Below are 12977 nucleotides of genomic sequence, written 5' to 3'. Positions count from 1 at the left end.
GTGCTCGGATCTAGGGAACTGATTCTAGAACTTGTTCTCTTCTGAAGGGATGAGAAAATAAATGTGGATTATGTTTTAAAAAATCAAACAAAGTACTCACTCCAGGTAGAATAAGTGGATAAGAGTTGCAGTGATCTCTATGCCTATTGTTTCCTTTCTAGCCCATGACTGAACTTCTTACCCACAATTCACAGTCTGGTGACCACAGAGAACTTCTGAAGGATTCCATTCTACTAGGAACAGACAGAATAAACAGCATGCCCTGTGCATCCCAAATCTCTCTGAGTTTTCACCCATTCTTTACCAGCCAGTTGAGGGCTGCCTGCAGTTTGTATGTGTGTCTGAGCCTGGAGACCTCACATCTACCTTTTTGCCCTTGATTTTCTTCTGTGGAAATAGGAATATTCCAAAACATGCAGGCTTTGGAGTCAGAGGGACCTAAATTTTGAGTCCTGGCTCAGTCATTGGACTTTACAAACTTGGGGAATCCCATAAAGATTTAGGTTGTTGAAGTCTCAACTACCTCAACTGTAAAAGGAAGATGATCCTGAATTCTTCTAGAATTGTTGTCTGAAGACTACATTGGATAAAGTTTGCAAAATGCTCAGCACTGTGCTTGCAAAACAGTGGCCCTCACATCATAGCCGCCATCTGGCTGCATGCTACACAAAGCTGATGTGTAGACTATGTGTGCTAATAATAAGGGCAGGAAGGTCTCTTGATGCCAAGAGTTCGAGACCAGCCTGGACAACATAGGGTCTCTACCAAAAATAAGAAAATTAGCCAGGTGCAGTGGCAAACACCTGTAGTTCCAGCTACTTGGGAAACTGAGGTGAGAGGATTGCTTGAGTCCTGGAGTCTGAGGATGTAGTGAGCTATGGTCGTGTCACTACATTTCAGCCTCAGTGAACAGAATGAGATCTTGTCTCCAAAAAAAAAAAAAAAGAGGCTGTTTTAATTTATTAACTTTCCTTTCATACAGCATGATGAGGCAGGGACCCTTTACTTCTATTTTACAAATAAGGAAGTGGAGACACAGTTAAGCAACTTATTGACCCTGTTAGTGAAATGGCAAACCGTCCGACTCAAACCCAGACCATTTATATGTCTAAAATCCGTACCCTTAGCTTCCAAAATGTGCTTCATAAATGGTAGGTGAAAAACAATCGTTCTCAATTGTGGCCAGTTTTGCCCTCCCTAGCTCAATGGACATTTGACAGTGTCTGGGTATATTTTGATTGTTAACAATGAGGAAGGGAAACTATGGGCATCTAGTAGGTACAGGTAAGGGAGTCTTCAAAATATCTGACCAGGTACAGAAAAGCCCCCCTGCAATGAAGTGTCACCTAATCCAGGATGTCAAGACCATCAAGGTTGAGACTAGAGAGTGAGCAGCAACGTAGCCAGGAGACCTCACGTTTACCTTTCTGACTCTAGATTTGTGTCCTTGGAGATGGGAATATTTTGAAACACATAGACCTTGGAGGCTTAGTCATTTTTGTCTTCATAAACTTGGGGAAGTTCATAAAGAATTCACTACTACAGAGTGAAACAGGATGAATTAATTGCTAATTAATTCATTTATTGGTAATGCATTTTCATTGCTTCATTTAGTAAAAGGAGCCCACAATAAGGCAGGTTGCAAGCTTTGCATTCTCAGAAATGGCCCCTGTGCCATGCATGGAGATGCATGCAATGCCTGGAGAAAGGGTAACTCTTAAAGAGTTGGATCCTGGCTCTGCTGTGAAGTGCCTGAGCAAGCTGTTCCCAAACTTCTCAAAACCTCAGTTTCTTCATCTGTATGAAGGTGGCATGGGTTCTTGCCTTACAGGTCTGTGGGTCTCCATAAGACAAGGCATGTATCTGGTTCATAGCAAGTGCTCAGTGAACTGGCAGGATTCTGATTCTCAGTGGTTGCAACATGGCTGGGCTTGGATATACCAAGACACACAACCAGAGAGCTGCCAGATCCTAGGAGAGCCTCAGAATGAGTAAAATCAAATACATGATGACAATATCTCCAGTCAATTTCTCCACCTGGAAGGCAGACTTGTCTGGGGGAAAGCATTCTCTCTCCACATCTGGCAGTTCTTACAGTTATGGGGTGCTGTGTGGTTTTGACTGTCTCCCCCTCCTTCCCAGAAGGTTGCATCTGCTCACCCTCGAAAGTTTACTGTAAACATTTAAAAGTAGGAAGTGGGCACTACTATAAACAGATTTCATAACATTCTTGATTCCTGTCATGCTAACAGAAAAATTAGGTAGGTAGATAACATTGGAGGAGTTTTCCACTGTGTGTTAACATTAGTATTTTTTTCTTTAGACCAAAATGAAAAACTGGTGCCACGCTCCACCTTCATTCTTGCTCCATCTGGGTACCTACACAAGTTTCATGTTTTCTCTTTTAATTAGAGATATGAACATTATCCACCCTCCTCTAGGATCTTCTTTGAGGCAAAGTCAAATTATCTGAGTCGTGATCACTATTTCTTGCCTCAGCTGGAAATCTAAGCGTGATTGGTAGACTTTTAAAAGTACAGTTCTAAAGATTCAGGCACCTAAGTGTTTTAAGAGAGATGCTGTATTTTTAATCAAGTAAATGTTTTAATTACTAATATGCCTCCTACCTCCTACTCTCACACAAAACCTGCTGATGAATTTCTCATGAGTTTGCTGTGTTTAGAGTCCTGATTATAAGGGCTGAGCCACAATAGTTTCTGTGCTGTTTCTGGGTTTCAGGACAGATTTGCTTTGTCTTGTATTTGGAAGTCTGCAGGAAGAAGGAAACTGCAAGGAATAATGCAAATTACCTTCTCTCTTTCCTTTCTTTTTTCTCTTCCTTCATTTACCCTGATGTTCCAGTGGCCACTGAGACTTTTCACAGGTTTTATTGGCAAATGCAGTTGAACCCCTATAATCACATATACTCACATAATAGGAAAGCGGTGGACTTGGAGAAACACTAGACTTGGATTCTTGTCTTTGTCTGGATCTTGGTTTACCCTCCTGGTAATCAAGTGCACAGGGACTGCTAGTGACAACATTAAGTTCCAAAAGCCTCTAAATGTTAGACTGGTTGGAAAAATGAATGAAGTTGCTTAGGCAGGGTTGTGCCAAACTGGTGACCCCTTAGGGGTGGAGACAAGATGGCCAACTGGAGCCAGCTTTCCACAGAAGCTCCTGTCCAGAAGGAGAATTAAAGGACAGAAGTTTAGCAAGTAAGCTGATGGTTTGGAGCTGACCCAAGAGGGAAGGCTGAAGAATGCACATCAACCCTGCTGAGACGAGGTGCGACCCCAAGGATACAAACAAAAGGTACAAAATCCATCACCAAGTGGACGGGAGTGTCCACTCCCCCATGAGAAAGGCTAACAGTATACTTCATACAAACAAGTGAGCAGAGTTCAAAAGTCCTCCCATTTTATCCCATGGGAGAGTCCCTCTAAAAAACGGACCTTCTTCCCCTACTAGGGTGCCATGGCACTCTCCTGCCAGGCATCAAACTGTGTAAAACTGAATATATTCTCTACATGCAATTCTGAACTCCCGGCACTCCCCTCCACTCTCACCCCAAGGTCTGGAAGCCTGTCTCCCATGGAGTCCAGATTCTTGGGCATTTTCTTGAGAGGTGTGGAGAGGGCAAGGGCTGTTGCTGGTCTGTGCTGATTCTGCAGCATGAGAGTAAGGATAAGACAGTCAACTGAGAGGGAACCATACAGGAGCAGCCACAGCAGTGGGAACAATAGGGCTCACATCCCTGGGGATATTCTGGAGACACACTCCCTGCCTCTCTGGACAACCAGAAGAAGCCAGGCATATTCTCTGGTGGTAGCCACTGGTGGAACAGATCTGGGATGGAAACACACGCCCAGTGAGTAAAGGGTATGCCTGAGGTGGTACCGACCTGGGTATAGTGTGGTGGACTAGAATATGCGCGTGTAGAGACAGCAGACTTCCAGGGCAGGGCTGACCCAGAGGACTGCTTTGCTGAGCCTAAGACACACCTGGCCCTCAGAGGATCATAGCTGAGACAAAGGCAGGCAGGCAGAGACTGGAACTGACAGCTGAGTGTGAGCTCTAACCGCACCTACCCCAATACAGACTGCAGCTGAGACAGGGCAGGGGCACAGACCGGGGTTGAGTCGAGTTTCTGTGAACTCAAACAGCATCTGATCCACAGGGGAATATAGCCGGGACAGAAACAAATTCTGCAAAGTTGTTCTGTTCTATCAGCAACATCAATCAGGGGCGTGGCTGGAACTGAGGGAACCGCCCCAGCCTCCCAGCCTCCATTAAGCACTGGAGGTTGTCAGGCCTCACCCCTTCCCCTGCCGAATAATGGCAGAGAGCAGCGGCCTGGCTGAGGAGACATAGTCTTCCTGTGACTCAGACAGGAACAAACCCCTGGAGCATCTGCTCATTGGAGAGAATTGGGTCACAGCCCTGTGGGGTTACCAGTGACTGGGTGTGACAGAGATGCAAGGTGAGGAAGGAGGCACCAACCTTCCCAGACTAATTTATTTGCTGGGTGGGTCCTTCTGACTTCATGGAGCACCGGAGAGAGTCATACTTGAAATGCCAGCAGATCCCTGCTATCTAGTTGCCAAGACCTTTTGAACTCTCCCACCTGAAACTAGTGCTGACTGGGACAATTGATTTGGACCTCTTGAACTGGGCCAATCACCTGAGGACTATCCAAAGTGGTACCCTGGGTGTGTGGTTGTGGGAAGGTTTGATTTTCCTTTTCCAATTGTTGCCCGTGGGGGACGGGGTGCATTAATTTCTGGTATTTCTCCACAGCTGAGATTTCACCCCAGAGTAACTGATTCACTAGGGTAGGACAGAGACCAACTGAAAACAAGACAGAGCCAGTTAGCCCCACCACACCAAGCAGGTCCCTAGTCTCTCAGGCTGTAGCACTGTATGGGACCTTGGTAAAGCTCCAGGGGAAAAGGTACAGACACTATTCCCAGCTTTTGGGCAAAGGGCTGGTTAATCATGACTTCTGGAGCCCCCAACCCAAGTTCTTTTTATCCACATATATAGTCAAACAGTGTAAAACAATCATGGGGCGGAATCAGTGGAAAAACTCCGATAACATGAATAACCAGAGTAGATCAACTCCCCCAAGGAAAGATAAGGTGGACACAACTGAACATCCAATTCATAAACAGATGGCTGAGATGTCAGAAATCAAATTCAGAATTTGGATCACAAATAAGATTAATAGAATAGAGGTAAAGTTGGAATTAGAAATTCAAGGAGCATTTCAAAAGTTGTCTCAAGAATTCAATGAATTCAAAGACAAAATCCCCAAAGATTTTGACACATTGAGACAAGAATTTGCAGCCCTCAAAGATCTGAGAAATACAGTAGAATACCTCAGTAACAGAATGGAGCAAGCAGAAGAAAGGATTTCTGACATTGAAGACAAAGCTTTTGAATGCTCCCAAACTCTCAAAGAGAAAGAGAAATGGAGAGCAAAACAGATCATTCTCTCAGAGAGCTCTGAGATAATTAGAAGAAAACTAATATTCACCTTATAGGAATCCCTGAAGGCGACAAAATGGTTTTGCAAGGCACAGAGGCTCTTCTTCACAATATTATGAAAGATAACTCAGATTATGAAAGAGAACTTTCTAGATATGCCAAGAGATTCTGAAATTCAGATAGCAGACAGTTTCAGAACCCCAGCACGACTCAACCCAAATAACACATCCCCCAGGCACATCATAATTAACTTCACTAAAGTTAATATGAAGGAGAAAATTCTGAAAGCAGCCAGTAGAAAAATATAACCTATAAGGGAAAGAATATTAGAATGACTGCAGATCTCTCTGCTGAAACCTTTCAAGCTAGAAGAGGGTGGTCATCGATTTTTAATCTCCTAAAACAAAATAACTTTAAACCTATGATACTGTACCCAGATAAACTGAGTTTCATTTATGATGGGGAAATTAAATACTTTAATGACATTCACGCATTGAAGAAATTTGCCATAACCAAACCAGCTCTTCAGGATATTCTCAGACCTATCCTCCATAATGACCAGCACAATCCTCCACCACAAAAGTAAACTCACTCAGAAACTTTTGATCAAATTCTAACTTCCAAAGTGGCAAAAGGATAAAAATGTCCATGGGACTTTCAAAAAACTCCATACCCAAAATTCTACCAGGCTTATCAATAGTCTCAATTAATGTGAATGTCTTAAATTGTCCTCTAAAGAGGCACAGGTTGGCTGACTGGATACAAAAACTCAGGCCAGATATCTGCTGCATACAAGAATCTCATGTTACCTTAAAAGATAAATATAGACTGAGGGTGAAGGGATGGTCATCTATATTCTAGGCAAATGGACAGCAGAAAAAAGCAGGTGTTGTAATTTTATTCGTAGATACAATAGGCTTTAAACCAACAAAAGTAAGGAAGGATAAGGATGGTCACTTCATATTTGTTAAGGGTAATACTCAATATGATGAGATTTCAATTATTAATATTTATGCACCCAACCAGAATGTGCCTCAATTTATAAGAGAGACTCTAACAGTCATGAGCAACTTGATTTCCTTCAGGTCCATAATAGTTGGAGATTTTAACACTCCTTTGGCAGTGTTGGATAGATCCTCTGATAAGAAGCTTAGCAAAGAAATTTCAGATTTAAACTTAACCATTCAACATTTGGATTTAACAGACATCTACAGAACATTTCATCCTAACAAAACTGAATACACATTCTTCTCATCAGCCCATGGAACATACTACAATATTGATCACATCCTAGGTCACAAGTCTAACCTCTGCAAACTTTAAAGAATAGAAATTATTCCTTGCATCTTCTAGGACCATCATGAAATGAAAGCTGAACTCAATAACAACAGGAATCTGCATACTCATACAAAAACATGGAAGCTAAATAACCTTATGTTGAACGATGGCTGGGTCATAGATGGGATTTAGAAGAAAATTACCAAATTTTTGGAACAAAATGATAATGAAGACATGAATTATCAGAAAGGCAGTGTTAAGAGGGAAATGTATAGCCCTGCAAGCCTTCCTCAAGAGAATGGGAAGAGAGAAAGTTAACAACTTAATGGGACATGTCAAGCAACTGGAAAAGGTAGAACGTTCTGATCCCAAACACAACAGAAGAAAAGAAAAAACTAAAATTAGAGAAGAATTAAATGAAATTGAAAACAAAAGGATTATACAACAGATCAATAAATCAAAAAGTTGGTTTTTTGAAAAGGTCAGCAAAACAGATAAACCTTTGGCCAACCTAACCAGGAAGAAAAGAGTAAAATCTGTAATTTCATCAATCAGAAATGGTAAAGACAAAATAACAACAGACTCCCCAGAAATTCAAAAAAACCTTAATGAATATTACAAGAAACTTTATTCTCAGAAATATGAAAATCTGAAGGAAATTGACTAATACTTGGAAGCACGCAACCTTCCAAGACTTAGCCAGAATCAAGTGGAAATGTTGAACAGGCCTATATCAAGTTCTGAAATAGCATCAACTGTACAAAATCTCCCTAAAAGAAAAGCCTGGGATGAGATGGCTTCACATGAGAATTCTACCAAACCTTCAAAGAGGAACTAGTACCTATATTACTCAACCTTTTCCAAGATATAGAAAAAGTAGGAATACTACCCTACACATTCTATGAAGCAAACATCACCTTGATCCCCAAACCAGGAAAAGACCCAACAAGAAAAGAAAATTATAGACCAATATCACTAATGAATATAGATACAAATATATTCAACAAGATCCTAACAAACAGAATCCAGCAACACATCAAACAAATCATACACAATGACCAAGTGGGTTTTATCCCAGGGTCTCAAGGCTGGTTCAATATATCTAAATCTATAAATATAATTCAGCACATAAACAAATTAAAAAACAAAGACCCTATGATTCTCTCAATTGATGCAGAAAAAGCTTTTGATAATATCCATCATCCTTCATGATCAGAACACTTAAGAAAATTGGTATAGAAGGGACATTTCTGAAACTGATATAGGCCATGTACAGCAAACCCACAGCCAATATCGTATTGAATGGAATTAAATTGAAATCATTTCCACTCAGATTAGGAACCAGGCAAGGTTGCCCATCGTCTCCATTGCCCTTTACATTGTAATGAGGTTTTAGCCATTGCAATTAGGGAAGAAAGATGATCAATCGTATCCATACAGGGTCAGAAGAGATCAAACTTTCATTCTTCTCAGATGATATGATTGTATACTTGGAAAATACCAGGGATTGTACTACAAAACTCTTAGAAGTAATCAAAGAATACAGCAGTGTCTCAGGTTAGAAAATCAACATGCATAAATTTGTAGTCTTTATATATACCAATAAAAGTCAAGCTGAAAAAACAGTCAAGTACTCTATTCTGTTCACAGTAGTGCCAAAGAAGATGAAATATTTGGGAGTTTACCTAATAAAGGATGTGAAATATCTCTATAAAGATAACTATGAAATTCTAAGAAAAGAAATAGCTGAAGATGTTAACAAATGGAAAAACATACCATGCTCATGGCTGGGAAGAATCAACATTGTTAAAATGTCCATACTACCCAAAGCAATATACAATTTTAATGCAATCCCTATTAAAGCTCCACTGTCATACTTTAAAGATCTCGAAAAAATAATACTTCATTTTATATGGAATAAGAAAAAAACTTGAATAGTCAAGACATTACTCTGAAATAAAAACAAAGCAGGAGGAATCACGCTACCAGACCTCAGACTATACTATAAATTGATAGTGATCAAAACAGCATGGTACTGGCACAAAAACAGAGGTAGATGTATGGAACAGAATAGAGAACCAAGAGATGAACCCAATACTTGGAAGTGGGGAAAGGACTGCCTATTTAACAAATGGTGCTGGGCGAACTGGCTGGCAACTTGTAGAAGACTGAAACTGGACCCGTACCTTTCACTATTAACTAAGATAGACTCTCACCGAATTAAAGATTTAAACTTAAGACATGAAACTATAAAAATACTAAAAGAGAGTGCAGGAAAAACTCTTGAAGAAATTGGTCTGTGTGAATATTTTATGAGGAGGACCCCTGGGGCAATTTAAGCAGCTTCTAAAATATACTACTTGGACCTGATCAAACTAAAAAGCTTCTGCACAGCCAAGAACACAGTAAGTAAGGCAAGCAAACAGCCCTCAGAATGGGAGAAGATATTTGCAGGTTATGTCTCTGACAAAGGTTTAATAACCAGAATCCACAGAGAACTCAAACGTATAAGCAAGAAAAGAACAAGTGATTCCATCGCAGGCTGGGCAAGGGACTTGAAAAGAAACTTCCCTGAAGAAGACAGGCGCACGGCCTACAGACTTATGAAAAAAATGCTCATCATCTTTAATCATCAGAGAAATGCGAATCAAAACTACTTTGAGATATCATCTAACTCCAGTAAGATTAGCCCATATCACAAAATCCCAAGACCAGAGATGTTGGCGTGGATGTGGAGAAAAGGGAACACTTCTACACTGCTGGTGGGAATACAAACTAATACGTTCCTTTTGGAAAGATGTTTGGAGAACACTTAGAGAACTAAAATAGACCAGCCATTCAATCCTACAATTCCTCTACTAGGTATATATCCAGAAGACCAAAAATCACATTATAACAAAGATATTTGTACCAGATATGTTTATTGCAGCCCAATTCATAATTGCTAAGTCGTGGAAGAAGCCCAAGTCCCCATCAACCCACGAATGAATCAATAAATTGTGGTATATATACACCATGGAATATTATGCAGCCTTAAAGAAAGATGGAGCCTTTATCTCTTTCATGTTTACATGGATGGAGCTGGAACATATTCTTCTTAGCACAGTATCTCAAGAATGGAATAAAAAGTATCCAATGTACTCAGCCCTACTATGAAACTAATTTATAGCTTTCACATGAAAGCTATAAACCAATTATAGCCCAGGAATATGGGGAAAGGGGAAAGGGAGGGGAGGAGAGGGGGGCGAATGGGTGGAGGGAGGATAATTGGTGAGACCACACCCACGGTACATCTTACAAGGGTACATGTGAAACTTACTAAATGTAGAGTATAAATGTCTCAACACAGGAACTAAGAAAATGCCACCAAGGCTATGTTAACCAGTTGGATGAAAAAATATCAAATTATGTATAAAACCAGTGCATGGTGCCCCATGATTGCATTAATGTACATACCTATGATTTAATAATAATAATAAAAAAACTTGTGACTCCATGTCCCTGCTACTTGCTACTTAGTCAGCCTTTACCTCCAGCCAATTCTATTCCCCATTCCATGTGAAAATTTGGACCTGGGGATACCAGATCATCTCATTGTTTTTTTTTTTTTTTCTAAGAGGAACCTAAAACCCAAGAAATTGTGACCTCTTAGCGAAATCTCTTGAGCTTTCTGGATGTTAAGAGTGGACTATTGGGTTTCTCAAACATGCCTATGATCCAAACAGCTCCCTAACGCAAGTGTCCAAATAAATAGACATGCACACATCGTATTCTTCACTCCTAGATGAAAAAATACATAACAACAGTGTTCAAAACCTGTATGTATAACTTGATTCAGCTATAGAACATGTTAATTATTCACAGACAGTGAGCGCACAGGAAAGGGGACACACTATCTCATGCATCATGATATGTGGGTGTGACTCCACTGAGCTTTTGTCTGGTTAATTTGATTCTTTTCAATAGTTGCCCTGGCAAGATCATAGGACACAAAGGCAGTCGTGATAATCTGATTGTGGATGTTCAAATACATTATTAGCAGCGTGAGATGAAAGACATAGCTGTTATTTGAATTTTAACTGGAAGAACCTATCTCAGGCCTTAACTTCTCAGGAATTATTTATAATTTTTTATCTTAAGACGTACAATAACAGCTTTTTTTGGTTTTTCTAAAGTGCTTAAGTAACTCCCAGGATTGTCCCTAAATGATGTCTTTTCAACATCTCAGGTTAGGTGTATGAGAAATAATAAGCAAAAGGAAATGCTGACTACCTGTAATCAATAAAGTAGTTGAATTCAGGCAGATTTGCCCCCCCCCCCCTCCCCGGGGCTTGCAGAACTGCTCATTAAACCACTAGGGAGAGTGTTTGGTACAAAAGGGCATGCATGCCCTGTTGGGAGTCACATCTCTCTCATCTGCTTTGAGACCTCTACAGAATCCATGGTCCATTTTCACTTTTGCTGCACAGCCAAGGTTTTTGTAAGGTATCATGGAAACACAGACACACACACACACACACACACACACACAGAGTTGCAACTACTTTCAAATGTTCCAAAGAGCCTCACACCTTCAGGGAAATGTCTGAGCATTTATATTCAGTAATTTCTCTAGCCAGTAATTTCTTAATTTGGGGATATTTTGGACCAGTCAAATTTCAGAGCAAATTCCCAGTAGCTAACATTTAAATAATTCATTTTAATAAGAAAGAAATTGCAAACAAAACGAAAAGCATTCCAAAAAGCTCTGGCAACTGGCTCTTTTATCTCAAAATTCTTATAAGAATTGACATTTCAAATCAAAAATAATAGCAGGAACATTCCCTCAGAATGAGGGATCATCCCCTGAGTTGAATAAAATTAGCTTTCCTGAAAAATCACCATGTTATCTTGACTTTTTTCCCTTTTAGGCAGGGCCATGTAAACTTTGCCAGAATTCAGGAACTATCATACAGGGTGTCCATAAAATTGCAGACTATTTTAAATTGCACACGAACTTTATGGCCACAGTGTATTACTCCATCTAATGGTCTAAAATGGTACACTCTTTACCGGAGAACTTAGTAAAATATGATCACGTAATACTTGTCATTAATGTATCAGAGTATCTCTCAAATAAAAATTTCTTTGCTTATTAATAAGAAATCCTGCAGGAGGCCTCCAGAAGATAGATTTTGATTTTAATGAACCTGTGTCCCTTACCCTAAACCCTCCCCACGTGGGGCTCCTGGGTGGGAATAAGGTAGGATTTTAATAGGGACCCTCACTCAAAAGGCAAGTGGCACTTTAGTGTCTGACTGAGACGGTGACGCTAGCCCTCGCATTGGGGGAGGTTCTTGCACACAGGAGGGAAGGGAGGCAGGGAACATTACCTTTGGAATGCACATTGTGGGCTCGGACAGGCGAGGATAGGTGTAGGAGTTGTAGGAGTGTCCTTGGGGATGGGTTTTAAATGCACTTGCTCCGAATGGCATCATCGGCTCCTGAAGCCCCGAGCCTGACCTGGACCTCTGACGCATGGCCGGCTGAGGGCTCGTCTGATTCAGGTACGATGACTTTGGCCTCCTGTCATAGTCATCCAGGCTGGGTCCCCACTCGCTTTCGCTGTAGGCCAGATTCTCCTTGGAGCACCCGCGGGTCCCTGCAGTTCTAGAAGGCGTGAAGTGGAATGAGTAATCCAGAGGGGAGCTACTTGAGGCTCTGTGATACCCCCACTTGAGGTCATCGTATTCCCCTGGTTTGCTCAGTGAGTCCAAGTGTGCGTGGTAATCGACAGGAAACCGGACGAGGTCGGATTTCAAAGGCTTCATCTCCGAGTAGTAGGCCTCGCCGTGTTTCATCTTCAGGGCGCGCCCGTTCTGCTGGGTGCCGAGGCTGCCTCTGTAACGCGGCTCCGGATCCTCCGCGTAGGGGCTCTTCTCTCGGTAGCGCTCGGGCGCGTAGTCGGCGGTCGTGTCGGATTCGCTGGAATACTGCGAGAATGTGACGAAGCCGTTCTCTTCCGCATGGCCCGGGCGGTGGCTGGAGGCTCCCTGATCCGGGGTCGGGGGACTTTCTTTCCTTAGGGAGTTGGAGCGAGTCACAGAGATGTTGTCAAAGTCTTCCAGCAGGCCATTGATAGAGGTTTCCTTGCAGGGTTTGTTTCCTCTAACGATTGTCTGGGGATAACAAAGGGAATAAATATTGTTTAATGAAAACATTTCATGTGT

The 12977-nt window shown here is 41.4% G+C and overlaps 1 protein-coding gene across 1 annotated transcript in view; it reads right to left on the bottom strand.

Annotated features, from left to right (window-relative positions):
- PAK5 (p21 (RAC1) activated kinase 5) overlaps nucleotides 1-12977 on the bottom strand; it is a 363878-nt gene that overhangs the window by 48342 nt on the left and 302559 nt on the right. The window contains exon 4 of the mRNA XM_053574481.1: nucleotides 12141-12926. Within this exon, the coding sequence (XP_053430456.1) occupies nucleotides 12141-12926 (786 nt within the window). The remainder of the gene's footprint in view (nucleotides 1-12140; nucleotides 12927-12977) is intronic.

This window comes from Nycticebus coucang, chromosome 21, assembly GCF_027406575.1.
Source record: "Nycticebus coucang isolate mNycCou1 chromosome 21, mNycCou1.pri, whole genome shotgun sequence".
In the NCBI taxonomy this organism is placed as follows: domain Eukaryota; kingdom Metazoa; phylum Chordata; class Mammalia; order Primates; family Lorisidae; genus Nycticebus; species Nycticebus coucang.
This window is presented reverse-complemented; position numbering and strand designations above follow the sequence as displayed.